The sequence below is a fragment of the Ptychodera flava genome, chromosome 21 (assembly GCF_041260155.1).
Source record: "Ptychodera flava strain L36383 chromosome 21, AS_Pfla_20210202, whole genome shotgun sequence".
In the NCBI taxonomy this organism is placed as follows: domain Eukaryota; kingdom Metazoa; phylum Hemichordata; class Enteropneusta; family Ptychoderidae; genus Ptychodera; species Ptychodera flava.
The window spans coordinates 34,168,961-34,190,229 of record NC_091948.1 but is presented as its reverse complement, the minus strand read 5'-3'; the positions used below and the strand labels follow the sequence as shown (position 1 = coordinate 34,190,229).

The following is a 21,269-nucleotide window of genomic DNA, read 5'->3' as shown; positions in this document are numbered from 1 at the left end:
AGTCAATAAATTTAGACGACATAACATATCTAGCTTTTGAGGTTTACCAAATAAGTACATTGGGTCTTTCTGTCACAGCAAAGTACTTTTCAAATTTTCTTTGAAGGCCATTTGGTGCATTCACATCAGCCACATGGAACTTTGGACTTGGTTCCAATGTGTCATGACATTTTAGCTTAACATGTAAAGGCAGTGTTCATATATAGAACAACAGTTTTACATATTATGTGATTTGTAATATGTAAATAATTAACATTGCACACAAAGAAAGATAGACTTTGTCCATGGCACTTAACATAATGGCCAGGATGAAAAAAACAACACTCTGTATGTCATAGAAACACTTTATATAATACAATAAATATACTAATAAATTTTAATATGTCACTGATATCCATTCTTGTAGAGAAAACACAGATTTGTGTATTGCATAAGTCCCACATACATAAGAACTTCCCTTCTGACATCTCAAATTGTACTGATCTTGATGTAAAGCTAATCAATACCTCAAATTGTACTGGTCTTGATGTAAAGCTGATCACTGCTGCTATTCAATGCTCATTGCACTCTAGGTATATTGCTTTCATATCTGTGTCACCATTCAGATTAGATGCTACTACAACAGTACCATATTGAGTGTGTTCTTAGGGGATATGATATCCCTTTGGGATTATTGTGTACACATGACAGTTTGACTGACTGCATCACCAACATTGTGCAACGTGGGCTTTAGTATACTACTAGTAGGTCAGTATTGTCAAGAACATATTTGGCAGATTTAACCACACTTAGACTTAAATGTGATATTACACTGAAAAACTGTTTAAAAAGTGTTGATCTTCCTTGACGGACTATAAACAGCCTAGTGTATTCATTTCTGTAGTGCAGTACAGCCATAGGGCTCTATGGAGGGAAGTTGTTGGTGCATCAGTGGTTTATATATTAAGTACTATCTAACGAGTTTATGTTGAAAGAATATCTTTTGATGAGCATTCAGTCTTTTGTTAACAGGCAAGCTACTAATTCATGATAGAATTACATATCCAACGATGATGATACCACTATGTACCAGTCAGTGAACAGTTCATCTCATGGTCTTCTGGTTACACTCTAATGTGAAATAAACTGTTCAAAAAATGATAATAAAAATAATTTAGAACTGCATGGCTCAATGGCCAGAACAGCAAACAAGTAGTTCTGTCTTTGTAAAACACACATTTCATGAACCTACACGGTATTTTTATGCGTGAAAACTTTGTAGGCTAATGGGTTCAAAGACAAGAGATATTACCAAATCTATCCATAACAATGCTATTTATGTATGAAAAGATCTGATTACGTCTTTCACTGCTATGTCTCCGTTCTATGTGTTTCCAATGATCTCTATGGGTTCACATACTAAGCTTGGTAACCGTAGATATGCCGGTAGTTAATATCTCTTTGTTATTGGTCCTATATTTTTTCCATAAAACTGTTTAGGATTTCACCAGATACCAGCAATCTGCATTTGCATAGTATATTTTCATATGAACTCAACAATAATTTTCTCGCAATTGTCTTTATGTTATGAATTGACACATTCATCACCACAGACTGCCATTGAATACTCCTGATACTGGAATACAGTGATCTGAAATTTGAAAGGCAATTGAATACACAGTGGCACAAACTGTGATCCAGTGATTGACTAATGAATAACAAAATAGTATGGCTTCATATTTCATCTTTTCAAAGAAAAAAATTATTGATATATAAATTGTAAAAATTGTGAACATCTGATACATGCTATCATGGGATAAAACATTGATACATCATATCACTGATCTACACAAAGTATGAAATTTATAAACCAAGTCATATTAAGTGAGTCACATGAACCGCAGACTTCAATACTATGACAGGTCAAACTTCTAGCTTTACTATTACTCATTCACTGCTGTTTACATGTAAATATTTTGTGCACTTGTTTTCAGGAAATCAACATCTGATGCCATGATAATGTGTCACTTTCACCACAGTGCAGTTAATTATAGCAAACGTACCGGTATAACATAGATATATTGATAACATAACCTACAGATACCGGTATACTAAATAATTGGACTTTAAAAATTATTTTGTTTTTGACTGTTAGTACAGAAGTTACATTTCAAGTAACATCTTACGACTTGGATGAACGTTAAAATTGAAACTGAAATAGACAATCAACATATTATTTCTCATAAATTGTGTTGCTGTTTTCAAATCCAAAGTTCTCAACCAAATTCTGATCTACCACCAGGCTTCTTACTTAATTTTTTGGTTTGCTAAATGTATGTTTATAAATACTTATCTATACAGGCTTTTGAAAATATTATGTGCATACACAAATTCCTTTCTCATTATTGATAGACAATACTTTCCATGAGCTATTTGTCATCTTGGAACCAAGTGAACAAAGAAATTGAAGACGATCATCTTTCACAAAACTTGCATTCAGAATTTTATGTGAACACAGTTTGTGTGAACCTAGCTAATAATAATAGAGTTGTTTTTTTGTGTGAAGAGGATACCTACATTGGTATAACATAGTGTTGGCACACTTTAAGATTTAGACAGGCACATAAGCTGTATTTATTGTAAATATTAATATTTCAACAAGTTACAGAGAATTTTCTTATAGGTATGTGGTGGTAATATTTTGACATTCAGCATATATCATGAACACATCCTATTGGCAATATGTCTCATTGTACATTTATAAAACCGCTTTATCATTGATGGTCTGCATCCGGTCTTTCCTATTTATATAAACATCAATGACAGCTGGTTTTTCTGTCTGAAAGCAGACACACGTTTTGAAATGATCCAGCCAACTTACATGCAGTTTACAGCAAAACTACCTACCTTAGGAAGTCTGGAGTTCTTGAAATGACATGTTCAAATTCCATGTAAGACAATTTACCATCCTGGTCTAAGTCTGCCTCTTTTAACACCTGGTGAGAAGAAATACAATGTGGAATTTAAGTGTCTGCAACACTGCTGTGTTCCCTTTGAAGGCAGCATTGCAATATGTCCAACCTGGATTCAAATGGACACAGTACAAACAAACCCATGTGCACAAACGCACATAGAAGTATGTGTATTCCCATATGAGTTTATACATACGTGGGTTTGTAGAGGGTGATCTTATATTCATATTTCATAGGATCATTTAGAACATGGATTAATTAATATTGTTGTACTGGCGTTACAAAACACTGCTGATGAAAAGAATAAATACATGTACACAAAACAAATAATCAGCTCTACACGACAAATATACAGTGTGTGAAATGCCTGATTGGTTGGTTGGTGTGGCATAACTTCAGCACTCTCTGGTAATCAAACAGTCAAATATAAAAATATAATAATCATCAGAGTTAGACAGAATACCTGATCAACAATGAAATCTACTTCTTCTGACTTCAATTCCTCTCTGCAGATGCATTTCAAGGTTTGTATCAAATCGTATTGACCCAAGAATTTGTCATTGTCAAAATCTGCAATGAAAATTAACTTAAAACATTAGAAATCAGAAAAACCACCAGTCTTTGTACCCTAAACGCATAGTCTTTTTCCATTTCTATCATTTGTACAATATCACATCCTTTAAATAAGACTATCTATGTGTCTTGAAGAAAGATGCTAGGAACTGTCACAGTAGTGCTAGTGTGTCTTGCTTAAATAGCAGGCATATAGTAAACATTAGAAACATTAAAATTTCAACGTTCACTTTGACTCTGTCATAGCAGGTACTGTATTTTTGTCACCTAACAGCTGCAATACACATACTGCAATGCTTTTGTCTTATTTCATTGAACATGAACATAATGTAGAAATATCTATGAAATTGTAATTTCAGCTCAATTTTTTTGGTATTGCAACAAAAGTATATTTCTAAAGTTATAAATTCTGAAAAGAGTGTAATACGAGTGATCAGTAGCATCTGAGACTATCCCACTGTAATTTTTTGAAGGAAACAATAACAAAAATTATTTTAGTTCTATCCAGTCTGTAATAATTCACAGAATGTAGAGTTAATGATATGAAGAAACAAATATGAAAACTATACGGCGCAAAGCTTTGCAAAACATGGGCTGACCAAAAATATCTATCAACCAAAAATTTAATTATGCTAATTACCTCATAAAATGGGAAAAGCCCTAAACACTGTCATGTGTTATTCCAAAGCTTTTGACAAATTATGAATGCTTTTGACATATTATGAATGTTTCATGCAAACTCTAACAATCTTGAATGGCCTTGCAAAACAATATTTATATAAAAGCAACTGGCTGAAAGCCTTGTAATCTGTAAGAGAAAGTTCAAAGTATCAAAAAGTTTACAAATGGAATACTGGATAGTCACCCATATTATACATTTGTATGACTGACACCTAGCAACAAGGTTATATCTAAGCGAGTACCGTAACGTGGACATAAGCTCAGTTTGAAAGTAAATCCATGAAGAGAATGTAACAGACACCACTCTTGGGCTTCAATGATTGTCAAACAGTGTAAACGGTAAATATATGATTTACCACTATTTCAAAGACACTGTAAGATGATAGAAAACAATAGAAAAGGTAGTACCTGTACATATGGTAAATGATAAACACTTAATTCCTTGCAAAGAAGTAAGGCCAAACATCAAAATATTCATCATTATAAGCATCATAAGAAACGAAATAGTGAAGTACATCTAATCAGGTTCATGATATGGTAAAATTTTAATCAGAATATTTATTTATCTTACAAACAAAATCGTTCATCATTTTATGTCTGACAATTATGTTCCCCTGGCTTTTTTCAGTTGAGCAATATGAGGGAACACATAGTTTTTTTATGCAAACCACTTGTTGATCTATTTTTTCACTGACATCCATCCAGAGGTATGCTAGGCTACATGAATTAGGACTGGTAAATATTTAATATCATCCTATACTGACCCAGCTCTCATCCCTTATGGACCTAACTCTGATCCTTTACCGACCCAACTTTCATCCTGTACAAACCAAACTTAGTCTATCATCCTGTACAAACCCAACTCTCATCCTGTATGGATCAAACTCTCATCCTGTATGTACCCAACTCTCTACTTCAAATATTAGCTGGCAAAGATTTTGTGCTATTTCTCCACAAAAGAACCATTGATCAATATTTAGCAAAATAGTACATTACTAATCAGCAAGTTGTAGCATAACATGGAATATTACTGTTAGAGGACCAGACAGATTTAGATTAACCATACAATCACTAATGTGATTGGCATCTCCTGATTAGGTGATTACCTCATTTCAATCCAGAAATAGAAGACAATATAGACCCTCCAAAAAGGGTCTATGAAGACAAGCACTAAAACATTAAAGGGGATGGTTTTTCTCAGCTTTATCTCTGTGTAAAACTTGAATAACTCATTAACTGTCACTAATACAAAGTGCATGTGCATTTTACCAGACTAGCCATTTTGAATGTTAATGATAGCCTAGGTCTGAATCAACTCCATCAATAGCCAATCACATTTCAATTGCCTATAAATCATCTCATTTACATGAGTGTATTTATAAACAGTGTTTGGGTACAAAAATCAACCGATAATTACTCATTATCAATGGTGACAATGCATAAACCTGATATATCGTACACTGTCTGAAATACCACAACTACCAGACCAGTGACTCTGTGTATTGGTTTGCATCAGTGATTGTTAAAATGTTTTCCAGAATATCCTGGTTTACATACCGTTTGTACTTACCATAGATGTGAAAGGCATAGAATGTTTTCAATTCAGAGCTGGCAGAATCACTGAATACAGACATCATATCAAGGAAATCATCAAACGTTAAGTTACCATCACCTTCTTCAGAGAATATTTCACATATTCTTCTCCGGAACGGATTTTCCTTTCAAAGGAAAACAACATTATTACTTAATTGAGGAAATACATTGACGAAATTCATTGTTATTTTGCAAATTGTATGTCAAACCATAAACAGTACAATTGTCTATATTAAACCATAGAGAATGGCACTGTCTATTGTTTTATCATAGACAGTGCCATTGTCTATATTAAACCATAGACAATGGCACTGTCTATTGTTTTATCATAGACAGTGCCACTGTCTATGGTTTTACCACAGACAGTGGCACATCTGTGGTTTTATCATAGGCAGTACCACACTGCCTATGATACTACGGTAAAACCAAACACATAAGTCTGCTCCATAGTCTATAAATACCTTGAGGAGAAATCAGGAGCAAAATAGCAATTGTGTTGTGTGTGTGCATGCGCACACAAAATAATGATATTATGTTGCTTTAATTAATGATTATGGGGATTCTTCAGTAATATTTGTCTCAACCAGCAAACAACCAGTTGAAAATTTCAAATATTAGGATCAGATTAAAAAGTGACACCATTGATGTTTGGATGCACATGGATCCCTAATCCAAACTTTGGTGAGACTTATTAAAATTTGTAAGGTACACCATCCGCTGACAAGTTATTAAGTCATCATTGATCTCAGCAAACAAGCATTTATATCAATTTAACGTTATCAAACTGGTTGGTAAAAAACTAAAATACTGCATGACTATGAATATAGAAAAATGTAAATTTCTCATTTGTATCAACAGGGCCTGTCTTTTGTATCAACAGGGCCTGTCTTTTGTATCAACAGGGTCTGTCTTTTGGTCACTGTGAATGAAACTTTCATTTTTACAAAAATGAAACACTGTTGCTGTAAGAGGCTAGTACAGTAGCTTCTGATGATTTTTTCACTAATTTTGTTTTTAATGTCAACTAGTGGAGGGACTGTGATTAAAGCGACACACACACACACACACACACACACACACACACACACACTATTCAGCTTGTCAACTCAGCCTGTACATGTATAGATTGTAATTGTTATCGTTGACAAATGAAAGCTGGTCCAGAGGAGAATTCAAATAAAAACAATACCAATGCATTTTACACATATATAAGCCATGTTGACAAGCTAAATACTCACAAGGCAAACAAAGAGGAAAATCATCAAGGGTTACAGTTACTGGTCCTTTAAGAATCATCCATTCCTAGAATGCTCTGTCAAATTAGATTTTTAAAACTCACATCAAAAGAGTTCACATAAAATTCACTGTAGCAACAAAGCAACATTAATGAAAACTACAGGTTTTTTATTTTGACTGTCAATAATGCTACCTAGACTATTTGCTTCCCTGACACTAGAAATATGTTCAACTAACATTTTTATTACATTAAATATGTATAAAAGTTTAAACCTTTGCGGTAAAAATTTACAAAATTTGTATTAACAACTTCTGTAAAATAAACAACATATTCATCAATGATATTTCACTCTTTGAATATAATAAGATATTGATCTTTACTTCCACTAGAACATACACGATACATCTGTCACTGTTGACCAGTTTATACAGTCTTTGCATATTTGGCGTACAGATCATTCATAATGAATTTGAGAAGAGAAAGTGATCAAATACAGTTCTAATCAGTAATGAAACGGACAGCATTATCAATATTAGTTTTCGGCCACACAAAGTGAATTTCTTGTTTGACACACTTCAATGGTTTTGCTTTGGTGACTGTGCTGTAAGTAACGGAAAGAGACACAACGAGAAAGAGTCAAACAGTCAAATGTTCAAAGAACAGCTAATATACAGAAGAGTGATGTGAATCATGTTAACCAGTACACTCTCTCTCTCTCTCTCTCTCTCTCTCTCTCTCTCTCTCTCTCTCTCTACCTACCATAATATGAAAGTGAGCAAAAAAACCCTCATAGAATGAGGTTGAGTATTGTATCAATATTTACCCTGAGTTCAGGCATGATGACTATATCTTCATATGGAATCTTTACCAGGTACTCTTCCTCATTTTTCATATCAGTAGGAACCAATTCCGGACTTAAACTGTGGAAACGTTTGTAGAGAGTCAGGATCTCTTTCCTTGTGAAGAAAGTACAGTCCTGAAATGATTGAAATTACAAGAATATCATGATTTTATGTTCTAATATTTAATATTATTGTGTTTGTTTAATGCTATCAGAACATAAAGGTATATTTCTCATCAGTGGAATTAGGAGTAATACATTTGTTTTGACCCATAAGTGAATGGCTAGATGCAGGAATGTATGATTTCACAAATAAATATATGAATAAATGCTAAGTCAAAAGGTATGAAATTGTACATGCTGGTATTGCAAATAAGTGGGAGATAATAATTAGATTACATTGATAAATAATAAAATATAAATATATTACCGAGGCAGAAAATATGCAAGTTTACACGAATGACAGAATGTGTGTCATTCTATAACCAATTTCTAACTGTATAATATGATACTTCAAACATATTAAACCATTTGTAATTTGTTGGTAAACGGAGTGAAGGTGTTACAAACAGTACACAGAATATCTGAAATAATTTTGTATTTTATCACCATTTCCATGACAATAGTTATGCAGAATATGATACAACTGATAAGCCTAGCTCAATAGTATCAAATGATTCATACACCTCTATATATTTTGCAACCTGTTGCAGCTTTCAGCATGTACAAATTACTGTTAGAAACAAACTGCAACATACAGATGAACGTCTGTCTCTCTTCTCATAATTCATTCCATTGATCTGTCCCTGTTGTGTTTTAATTGACAACATCAATTTGTGTCCTAAATTTCAATAATTAAAACATTAATAATTAATAAAATGCCTAATGCTCCAATGAAAGTTAATTCTTCACAGTTACTATAGTAACCAAACAATATCTACCATACAATTATCAGATGCACAAATGAAACCTATATCGTGAATAATCATATCTATTTGTGGAACTGGAAAACATGACAAAGACCAACACGAGATTTAGCTTAATATTAAAGTCATGAGCTTGATGAAGCTGTCAATGTAATCCCCGAGGGACCCAACCTTGGGCGATACAGGACAGATTTGGAAAATTAGACCGTGTTAGGCCTGAGGGGGTGAGGCAATAGGGCTGTTCAGTTCAAGTCATTGTTCTCTCATTAATATGCAAAAATAAATGTTTGTCCACATTTTTAGATTAAGCTTTTGAAAATTACGCATGCAAGAATGATGAAAATACATCTTAGTAGGTGACTGCTACTGTAACAATGAATACTTAGAGATGTATTCAAGACTCAGAGTACAAGCTATGCGAGCAACATAAAAAAATTTGTCAACATTTCAAGCAGCAGCGTCTAATGTCGCACGCATGCAGCCATATATAGTAACAAACCTGTAACTGTGAACAGCGCTATTGCCTTGATCCCCATAGACACTTTCACGGACAAGAGCAGAATTTATGAATGCCTCACCCATTGGGGTGGGGGAAATGTGGGGGATTTACTTGTTTAGGTGGGGATTTTTCAGACTGTCTTACCCCAGGGGTGGGGCATTTGACAAATATCATGAGACTAATTTCCAAATCCCCCACTATGCCCCGAGGTGGGGGTAGGGGTTGACATTGACTGCCGCATAATATATAATATGAAAACAACAATATTATCAATGACAACCAAAATTAATAATAAAATGAAAGTGTCATTGGTTCAATTTACGTAACTGCATTTATTCTATTCTATTCCGAGTATCTGTCAAAATATAATATGTCACTAGGCTTTATAAAGCTGCCACATTCTAGACTGCGCTGACAACATATTATCTAGTAGAAGTTTATGAAGGAAAAACAACAACATTTATGATACTAGATATGATGATCGATATACATGTTGAAAGGGTGATTGTCTGAAAATGGTTCGCTGCTCCCGGTTAAAACAGACGGTGGCGTTTTGAGTTTGCTTTATATTAAAAAAATAGAAAAAAGCGCATTATTATATCAAATGTGTCATTGTATATTAGCCATTCATCACTTGCATTGGGTTACGCCAGTCGAAACTTACCTGGTACGTTTCCAGCTGTTCTTCGGTAAAAATGGACTCTTTATTTCCCATGATTTTACATCAAAATTACAGAATCGTCGTAGTCGAACATAATGAAAGGACACATTAGGCCATGTCAGAGTTGCTCTACTGATAAACACGGTAACGCAAACCTGTTGCTCTGTGTACTGTCACGATGTGTCAAACGAACTATTGAATCACTCCCATCCCACCAGATAGGTCATACCCTTTAACGGCAGTCGTAAAAAATACAGCTTATGAGAAAAGTACATTCACAAACTCTATTTTCTGCTTTATAGTTTCGACTACTCTTCATAATACATTTAATTTAGTTTAACCATTCTTTAGACTATGACTCAAGAGGCGATCAAGGATGCTTTTTGGATAAATTTTTCTGTCGTAAAACGTTCATGCATAGTGGTAAATTTGAAACTGAGCTCAGGCCTTGCTTACCCGACTCGCGTTCGCGTCCGCAACTTTTCAAGCATCATGACTCCAACGGGAGTCCTATAAATTCATTTTATGGCAAAAATTGTTGTTTAGCTCATTGAAAACATGGCTGGTGCTCCAGGTAAGTCACGACGAAGATTAATTCGGCGTAAAATCGGGTTTCCTGCGTCCTCTTGAATCGATGTGACACCTGTTTGTTTACACAAAACGTACACCTTCTTAGCGTACGGCTGTACACCATCTAATTCGCCAACCCATTTCGCTGAGTAACTGTCGCAAATATTGGTGAAAGACATCCATCTACCCAATTTGTATATTTATCTATGGTAATTTCGATAAGGTGGCGTCCGAGTCCGTCGATATGCTATGTAACCATAGCAACAAGACTCCGGGAGAGGAAATACTCAGCCCATGGACGCGTAGTCGCAGCTACTACTTCCACTATCTAGACGAACGGGGAGTGAGTCTATGATGGAAAGACATTAAGTATATAGAAATTGCATTGTTTATTGACCCAATAAGTTTGTACTTTCAAAAATCCCACACAGGTCTTAAATTAGTTTTCATATCTTACCTGGAAGTCAAGAGTTTGATGGAAAGTAATGGGTCATTCTTGACATTTGGTAAAACTGTGTGCAAATGCAAGTTTTCTTTTGGAAATTATGGCAGGCAGGAGTTTCACAAGGACCTGCTCAATGCATCATGATTGTATATTATTAAGTTATAAGAGTGCGCATATACAGTTTGATATTTTTATTCCCAAACAGAGAATGGCCGTATCACTAGACAAATGTTGAAGACGAAGAGTGGTGAATTTGACCTTGGAAGTATTCCATTTTTGATTTTAAGAAGACAAGGTAACTATTAAACAAAGTAATAACTTTGATAACTTTATTGACGTTATTCCCTCAAAGGTGAACATAGTCAAGAACTAATACTACAAAAATAAGAAAAGGATACTTATCAAAAAATAATATATATATATATATATATATATATATATATATAAATAAATATAAGATACAACTTTATGCAGAATATGAAATGTGGGGTAATCTTAAAAAATATCTGTTTCTTGGATAAATGTGAGGTATATCATGCTATCTGTATTGCTCATTATGTAGCAAAATTTGGCTTGCAAATCCCAGTTGTTGCAGTTTTCATGTTTACTTTGTAAACAATACTAATGTCTATCTTGTTTATTGTTGTTGTTTGATTACAATTATCTGACATTTATGTTACTTGTCTATGCTTTTGTTCATTGACCTTAAATAAAATTGCAAGTACAGACTTCCAAAAATCAGTTTTATTTGATCAAAGTTATTCAACCTGTTTGATATACATGTACATGACATCACTGTATAAAAGAATTTAATGTTTGCTATTGTATAAGGGTGGATGATAACTAATTTGTGTTGGTACATGTATCTATGTGGTGTTTTCAGGCATTGATGATCTTGGTTGTCTTGGTGAGTGCACAAATCTTCAGACATTGGATCTTTCTTACAATGACATTTCCAGACTCCAAGCATTGGCCACTCTAAAGCAATTGACACATTTGAACCTAGCAGCCAATAGGATTGCATCACTGGGTAAGAGCCTATCTAGAATAATTGTTAATCTGTCAATAGTCAAACATATACACTGCAGTTTCTATTATATTTACAATATTTCTAATGAAAGATTAAAATTTTCAAGTTGTTTTCTACTTTGTCGAACTATCAGCTGTTGATATTTTATTGAATTAAAGGATCGAAAAGTAAATCATTTGAATTTGAATGACGGTATGTCATTAGTAATCTTGGTATAAATCTATCGAATACTCAAAGCTATTGAATATTCAAAGCATTAAGACAGGGATAATCTTTACAGCCTTGATTTGGATTTTGCCAACTGCAGAGGTTGTACGCTGGAAGGGTCTGATTATGTGAGGGCTAGGACGCCCTACGACTAAAGGTCTGTGAAATCCATATCAGGGCCATACAGGTTTTGTGATGTACATCAATATGTAGTTAAAATAATAGTCTGCAAAGTTTTGGAGATCATCGTAGCTTGTGTAAAGTTTTCAGAAATAGGATGGCTGCATTTTAATCCATTCAAAGCATGGGGTTGTTGTGATCAAATGAATAAAATAAAGTGTAGCACAGGTAAGGCTGCAGTCATTTACAAGTAAATTCAATAGTTTTTACATTGAAAATGCTTTACATTATTAGTGATTTATGTCTACTCCAACTATTTTGAACAGAACCACTGAAGGAACTAGAGAGTTTGCTATCTCTGAATATTGCTGGAAATCTAATCGGGAGGTACGTACAGTATAGTTTTCATGAAATGTTGATCTAGCAAGATATCATCATGATCAGACTTTCCATCAACACAATGTGAAATTCCAGGTTATTACACTTGAAAAGAGAATATGAATGAAATAGCATTGATCATGATTTCAGGTTTGTTACTAAATATAGCTGCATGCACGTGACATCGGACAATGCTGCCTAAAATTCGGACAAACTTTGTTGTATGGGCGGCTGTTGTCACAGCTTGTAGTCTGAACCATAAATTCACTAGCAGGTTTTATTTTGGCCGTTTATGCAGAAAATGCAGACAAATATTTATTTATGCATATTAATGAGAGAAAATGACGTCATTTGCAATCAGCACTATGACTGATAAAATATCAAACATACTGGTACATCTCCAAATCAGATGTATTGATATGTGGACAAATGTACAAGATGATGCCGAACTGAATTGTAAATTAGAATCATGAGTGAAGCATTAGCTGTAGTAAATGGAGCATTTCATTTGATTTTTACAAGAAACCCTGTTTGTGAAAAAACATGAATCTTGCTAATAGTAACATTAAATGTAAAAACAATTCAAAATTCTGGCAAAAGTGACTGACACTTACAAGTTTGAAAGCAACCCTGAAGTTAACAATTATCCTGGAAGGGTATAATTGGTGATGTCATATTAATCATTAAGGTCATACAATGCTTTCGTCTATTCTCATTAATTTCAATAAGTATATCAACTTACAATTATCTCAGATAAATTTGCAAATTTCCATAGACTTTAATCATCCTTCAAAATTAAGTGTCAAATTTTTCAGTATTCAAATGTTATAAAATGTTAGGATCTTTTCATCATCAAGGCAAAAGCGTGAATGATCTGATCTATACATGTTTGTTATTTCTATTTCTTTCATCTTCACAGCACTGATAGCCTACGATGTCTTACTCACTTGGAAGATTTGGAAAGTTTACGCCTTGTGGACAGTGTAAACCATCTCACCAATCCAGTTTGTCACAGTACTTCATACAAACATACAGTTATGGTAATGTTTCCCAGACTGAAAACTCTTGATGGAGAGAGAGTCTCTGGTCGTGGTAGTGAACTTTTTAGAATCTGTCAAGAATTGGATATTGCCATCCAGTCCAATTGTAAGTGTCTACTTGAATCCAGTACAAAGTGATCATTTGATAGTTAAGACATTCCATTTAGATTGATCCATTGATGTTATGTAGGTGCTGATATACTGTTTATAATAATATGCCCATGGGGGAAACATGGTCAATCTTTCAGAATAATTTTGTGTTTATCACTTTTCCATTGGAAGCTGTCCTTGTAATACAAAAAAAAAGAAGAAAAAAATTGATGTTTTCTTTCTGTTCTTCAAAAAACTTTCCTTTGAATATCCAGGATTGGTACAGATTTGAACTGGGAGTGGACAGTCAGATTTTCTTTCATTGATGCAGTATTTATAACCAAATACTAGAATCTTGCAATCTATAATCAAGAATCCATGGTTACCACTTTGTTATAATACTGTGGTTATATTATTCTTTGGATTTAATTTTAGCACCGAGAGATGGACCAATCAAAGAGTGTCAAATACCAGCTCCCATTATTGCCGAAGGATTCTGGGATATTAAGCCAGCAGATAACACAGCTGTTAGAGAAGCTGAGAAACAGCTACAAGGTAAAGAGAGGTTTTCCCATAATCCTTTACCATATTTATCAATATTATCAAGTACTCAAACTTTGCTATTAATTTTACTTTACCATAATCATTATCTTGACTTGATGGCTTTTGTAGACCAAGACAATTGGATGGCAAGGTCAAGCCTTGGTAGGCCTATAGGACTATGCAATCAAGGTTTACAAAAACTATCTATTCCATAATATCAGATAAGATATTGACAAAGTATCACTAATACTTGCATAAAGTCACACCTTGTATAAAATGATGACAGCACATAACTGCAAAAGTGTCAAAAATTACACCTTTCCTTAATGTAAACAGATCATTATATTTGAGACCTCTGGACAAAATGAGTATTTTCTCATCCGACTTGGTTTTATATGACAAATAAACATTGCCACAATGTAATTGAAAGCTGCTATCTTTATCTATATAAAAGGCATGGACAATTAAGATTTCATTACACAATTTTGCATGAGGACAAAATTTATGTAAGAGTGTTCAGCCATGCATGGTGAGGTTTGTGAAGAGAAATAGATATTTTGTTACAGACTGTTAAATGTTTCACTCAATGTTTAATCTTGTCTGGCTGCAAGCAGAGTTGAGGTTGTGCACAGTTAACCAGTATTTCAGCACGTTTCAATAAGTCAAACAACACAAACTACTTTTCAAATCAAACAAAATTCATAGAAAAAGGTAAAAAAAGAACGACTTTGTCCCTTTAACAATTGGAACCACAAATGAAGTGATGCCACATGACCAATAAGCAGCAAATATGAATTGAGATTTTTTCGGAGCAGTAACTGCTGTTAAGTTTGCACTGATTTATCATTAAAACACAATACTGCAGAATTTGATACTTTGTGATGATGTTTTGGTTATTATTATTGAATATTGTTTAACACCATCAGATACGCAAAAAACAGGCAAGGTATGGACTTTTAGGTTTGGATATGTGTATGTGTAATTTATCCATTGAATGAATATGTTTGCCTCTATTGTTTGGTTTCATTGTGCTTATATATGTTCTGGTCATTTTCTCATCAGATGTACTTGCTGAATGCCGAAAACTTCACAAGCAAGCCGATGATGCTACAGAAAGAGCACATGCACATTTACAAAATAATGGTACAAATCATGAGAGTTAGTTACTGAAGTAAACCCCCTAACTTTGAAAAGAAAGTCTTTGCTATTGAAGAACCAAGTCTGGATTATTATCAACTAATCACTGCAATGAGACAGAAACTGAAAACTAAGTATTTTGTGTTTCTTCTCACATGACATACGGTAGATCAAAGACTAGCTTTCCATTATGAATTTCACATTCATATGTGATTTAATAGAAGCACAGAATAATATCTGATCTATAAAGTACATAAACATTATCAACTCAATGTCAGTATATGTCCCCTCTCCTACATGTACACTATGTGTCATGCATGTATCATTGGCCAGTGATACAATACTTTGAGTCAGCTGTTTCTATGGCAACATCTCATAGAACTATCTGTGACATGATTGTATGGTATATACCCTTCAGAACAGTTAGTCACCAGCTTTGAATAAACTGTCCTGAAGTGAAATTGTATCACTGTAGTATGATCATTCAATATGAAGTCAACAGCCAGGATTTCTTCACAACATTATATTTCTTCACTTTAATGCCATCACGTGCTACAAGTGTTTTTATCAGTGTGTTATGTTTATATTGGTAGATTTGCATACATGAATACATCACTTTTTTTCACTTCACAGTACTGTATAATTTGTGGAATTTTAATGTATAATTTCTGCAAGTACGATATATAGCATAGATTTACAATTCTTTCATGTGCTGCCATTGTCAGCTTGTATCAATATTATTCATATTTTTATTTTTACAGTTAATGCAAGTTTATGTATATTTTCAGAATTCATACGTCAAAATATGATAATTTAAATCACAGAAACATATCAAATTATCAGTTCATATCTATTGATAAGTTTAAGATAGGAAGACTCTGAAAATTCATTTTATTAGAACCACAATTTCTAGTCTCATCAAAAGGTACAGTGTACTTATTTTGTGAAATTTGCATATGATGAAAATATGACATCATTGAATACAAACATTGTTGATAAATGAAACACTATATGTCAAATCAAACTTTGCTGTACTGTATGCCAAGGTTTTTATTTTAATAGAGTAGCCATCAACTGAATGGCATGCATATCTTGTAGCTTCAAAGGGTCTGAGTTTTGTATGTGTGTATCACATCTTTGTCTGTGCCAGAAGTTTGTAATGAACATTAAAGAAGACAGAAGTAATAGCATTAATAGCAATCAGAGTTATACTTGTGTCTGTGAGAATGCCATGTACTGGAAGTCATGATTACAATCTGATTTGTGTAAAAGACACTGAAGAGTAAAGATAGGTTTCCAAAATATACATGTACAGCAGGGAAGTTATGTTGGAAGGATGATCTGGTAACTGATGATAACACAGCTGTAAATGTTCATTGCACTAAAACAGGCCTGATCATTTTAATAAATATGACCATCTGAGAACGGAACTACATCCAAAAACATTCCAAAATATTCATACAAAGACTATGAGAAAACATTTTCATGATCAAGTCACTACTTTTTGGATGCAAAGAATGTGGTAGACATCTTGACATCAACTTTCTCAGAAGAATCACAAACAAATCTACACAAGTGAATCCACACCACTGGAATGCAAACAATGTCATAAAAGCATTACTCTATCAAGATTTCCATGAAATACATGCGTATATAGGCACACAAATAGTTGATTATGTGAACTGTATGGATGTGATTAAATACCTGCCATTCCAAGCTGTTTGATAATACAGTGAAGATGAAGGAAAAAGCAAATTTATTAATATTAGATATTTTTCTGTAGAATTTTGGTGATAGTTGGATTTTGAAGTTGAGAAATGGTGAGAAAAATCAATATTTTTACTGGTGTATTTTAATTTGTTTACAAAACAATACTACTCTATCTTGAACTTATGGCTTTAAAAATTTGACTTTCAGTGATTGAAATTTTCTGTCAGTGCAGACTTTTGAATTATTCATATCCAGGTCTTCTTCCAGAGAACTGTTTGTTTACTTGAGAATAATGTTGTTTGATAACTTATTGCGGGAAGAGCGAACAAAACTTTACCAAACAAAACTGGTTTTAACTTGATGAGGTATACATTTTTTTAACTGTCAGATTTTCAGATTTATTTGCCCTGCATAATTTTTTCAGTACAATAAAAGAAAGAGTCTGCAATTTAAAAAGTCATTTTTAAGGGTATAAAAAGGAATTATGTTATTATATGTACTATTTTCCCTTATATAAATAATTTCGGACAAAATGAACAGAGAGTACAGTCGGTGAAAAATGCCTGTGAACAACATTGATACACAGTTGTGTAATTTTATAAAATCAGATTGAGTCACTATCTTTGTTCTTTCAAAAGGAACTGACGACTTGCATATTTCATGCAAACAAATTTCTTTTTAATGAGTTAAAGTTTCAGGTCTGATAGGATGCAGAATCTTTTGAAAGTATTTCAAACTTTTCAAGAACAGAACCAGTTAGCCAGGGTATCAGAATATACAAACTGAAGTATTGAACCATGGATACAACATGACAACTAACTCTCTGTGCAAGTATACATGTCTGCAAAATATATTTCCAGTTTGTGTATAACAGCGTGGAATAGGTGCCAACACCAAAGCACAGTTTATATAGTCTGTGTACTAATGAAATGTGTATGACAGTTTAACCCTTTGAACCCGGCTTGGACATAAATGTTCGATGACATCATAGTGTACCAGGGGGTCAGGGTGCAAAGGGTTAAAAAACTTTTCTGAGCATTTAATCATTCTCAATGCATAAGATAACATGGATATTGGATGTACTAAAACACAGATACTTACAGATACCAGACACCATCCCTTGTGCCAAAATAGTTACACACCTCAACCCTTTGGTTTTCTACAGTGCATGGTGACTGTACTGATTTCTAGTTGAGTATATATACATTGGGTTGCCATTTCACAACATCGACAAAAAGAAACCGTTGACTCAAGCAGTGAGAATTCCCACTTGCTTTGGATTGGACCAAATGGGGTAATTAACTGAGTATGAACAGAGAACGTTGCCCACAACTGTATTTTCCAATTGTGCTGTGATGTTCTGAGTTGAAACTGAAACTTTCATTTTGTAGCAGATCTGTCTGCTGATACTTCAATTGGCAATTATGTAAAATCAGATCACAGTCACTTCACAAAATGGAGTGACTGATATAAGATTTAGAGAAAGGTCTGTCTTTTGTGCAATTGTGGTATGGTTTTTACTTTTGGAAAGACTACAAAACAGAAGTCAAGATCATAAAACAGTGACTTACAGGAGGACCAACCCACCTGTACATCTGATTTTAATCAGATTGCAATCTCCCCTTCAGTTTAGATCATTTAGGTTTGAGGCGGCCAAATTTTGCCAGGTACAACAGTGTTTTAGAAAACAACCAAAGCAATCTTTACTGTACATCAACAGCAATGTGTTAATTACCATTTGTACTACCTTAAGATTGTGCTTTGGTTATGTCAAATTTTACAGAATGAATTTGGAAACAATTACAATTAATGCCTACAGTGAGAGAAAAAATGGACGGGAGTGGGATTTAAAAGAAAACGCTGATCATCATTGAAGGGGGCCCAGAAATTCCTCAGAACAATGAAAGACCCGGGCCCCCCATATCATTTTTTAATCCATGCAAAATAGGACACATACCGGTAAGTCTATACACAAAAATTTAATATATATATTAGATAAATATGTCATTGAAAAGCAAAATTCTAGTTTTTTATCAACCCTTTTCTCAGGTTCTATGAAAGGCCTTTATTTTAGCAACTGTCCATTATATGCAATAGTGGAGTGAAGGTTCATCTCTTACCGATTGACTTCAATCATTTAAAGATTAACAGACGTTTTAACTTCGAAAGACAATCAGTATACTTATGACACAGTACCTAGGCAAGTTTTCCATCAGCTTTATCTCTGAACAAATTGATATACTGAACACAACTTTCAAAGGAGAACAACAGAATAAAATACCATAAAGGTTTAATGTCACTTTATAGCACTAATGCAAACGGATTGAGGACTGCTTCTTGGAAATCATGATTTTTATATTTTGAAGACAAATTAAACCTTTTTGTCAACAATTCCAGACTGCAGGTTTGTTGGCAACAAAAAAAGAATTTTTAAGTATTAAAAACTGTAACAGTATGTTTGAAATAATGATCCTGAAATTGTTGATATGTTCGGCAGATAGAAGCGCTGTACAAGCATCTCAAATAATGGACAGCTCGTTATATAATGTACAATGGTAAATCGAGTTAAGCCATAAACAGAAGTCCGCCACCAACAACAGTATTATTAGTTACTTTCTTTCCAGTATCTCTGAGCAGTGTCAACACTGGGAACCTAGATATCTAGTTGTTGTTGTTGTTGGTATTGTTGTTTATGTTGATATTAGTCATGAAAGAGGGTTTTTCTTTAGGATCTATGGTTTTACCAAAAAGAAACTGAACGAAATTAGTCAAAAGCACAATATTGAAGTGAACAGATAACTCATTACCAGCTAACCAAACATCATATTCAAACATCCCCATTCCTTGATAATTTTTATATGAATGAATTCAAACCCTCTACTAGACACGAGAAAAAAGATCTATCTGTGTATAAAGTGGCACTCTCGCTTGCTGGACCTTTCAACAACATGCCCCAGCCTGCCTCTAATTTTATGATATTTAAAGCCTCATAACTTTGTTCAATAACATAGCATATTGTACAAGGATTGGGGTGCGAGATATATTTTTGCTTCTATGTTAGGGACGGACCATTAGATATTGGGAAGTACGGGAGATCACTATCAGATCGTGAATATTTTTTTATAATTTTAAATTTTAATTTTTTTTTTACCAAGTGAGTCATGATGTGCTAATTTTTTTCTGAGTAAACTGTCAGATTTAAAATTTTTTTGCGTCCTGATTTTTTATTTATTTTGCAAACTAGTCTGAAGATTTTTTCCTAACTTTTTTCTTCGAATTTTTTTTCTTCTGTTTTTGACACCCCTTCCAAGATCAATGGTCCATCCCTTATTCAGCGAAGGTTGTCATGGGGGGGGGGGGAAACAGCTCAAACCTGGCCACTTTCCATTTATCTTCACCTTTAAGCATTCACACTGGTGTTCTTTCCCCTCCAACGTTATCGAGTGAGACAGAAGCTTGGTTAGGACGACGTACATAATATAAGTACGAATGTAGTCTCCCTGTTGTTTCGCACCCGGATTTCGAGGGACAGAGGGTCGATGCCCAAGGAAACGCCCTTTGCGGGCGCGAAGTTGGCTATTGTCCGCTCCCAACAGGCGCACGTGTGCTGGGTAGTCTGCTTGATCGATCGATTGTATTGTGTTTATTTACACGTTATTTACAAGTGCATCACAGCTAATCAGATAATTACATGATAATGCATTGCCAATTTTTGTCAAATATCAAATCTGTCAATAATGTACGTTTGTATAATCTAAATTTTAACACTTTTCTCTTTTACAGATTTTTTATTGCTAAGGAAAGTACTGGTAATGCAAATAACGTACATGCTGTATGTCATTTGATGAAATGTTTACACGTAAAGAAGAAAACAAAACTTTTCAGCTGCTACTCAAATCTCAGTAGTGCTCATGGAAATTAATGGCTAGCGATTAAAGGAGACCCTGTGCTACTACTATCGATACCGTACAATAACAGCTTGCGAATGAGGCTCATCAAGATGGGGTATAAAGCAATGTAGGAATGTGTGACTCTGA

At 34.0% G+C, this 21,269-nt stretch overlaps 2 protein-coding genes across 2 annotated transcripts; one reads left to right on the top strand and one right to left on the bottom strand.

Annotated features, from left to right (window-relative positions):
* Positions 1–938: 938 nt before the first annotated feature.
* On the bottom strand, positions 939–10,182 carry LOC139122084 (calcium and integrin-binding family member 2-like). The gene is made up of 6 exons (XM_070687464.1): positions 9,966–10,182; positions 7,859–8,011; positions 5,776–5,923; positions 3,415–3,521; positions 2,887–2,975; positions 939–1,125 (listed from the first exon to the last, which is right to left on the bottom strand). Exons 1-6 carry the CDS (start codon positions 10,014–10,016, stop codon positions 1,104–1,106), a joined length of 570 nt encoding a protein of 189 aa, XP_070543565.1. The 5' UTR covers positions 10,017–10,182; the 3' UTR covers positions 939–1,103.
* A 26-nt stretch (positions 10,183–10,208) lies between these two features.
* On the top strand, positions 10,209–16,712 carry LOC139122083 (leucine-rich repeat-containing protein 61-like). Its single transcript, XM_070687463.1, has 7 exons — positions 10,209–10,536; positions 11,183–11,272; positions 11,861–12,007; positions 12,661–12,721; positions 13,632–13,858; positions 14,278–14,397; positions 15,448–16,712. Exons 1-7 carry the CDS (start codon positions 10,521–10,523, stop codon positions 15,546–15,548), a joined length of 762 nt encoding a protein of 253 aa, XP_070543564.1. The 5' UTR covers positions 10,209–10,520; the 3' UTR covers positions 15,549–16,712.
* Positions 16,713–21,269: the final 4,557 nt, after the last annotated feature.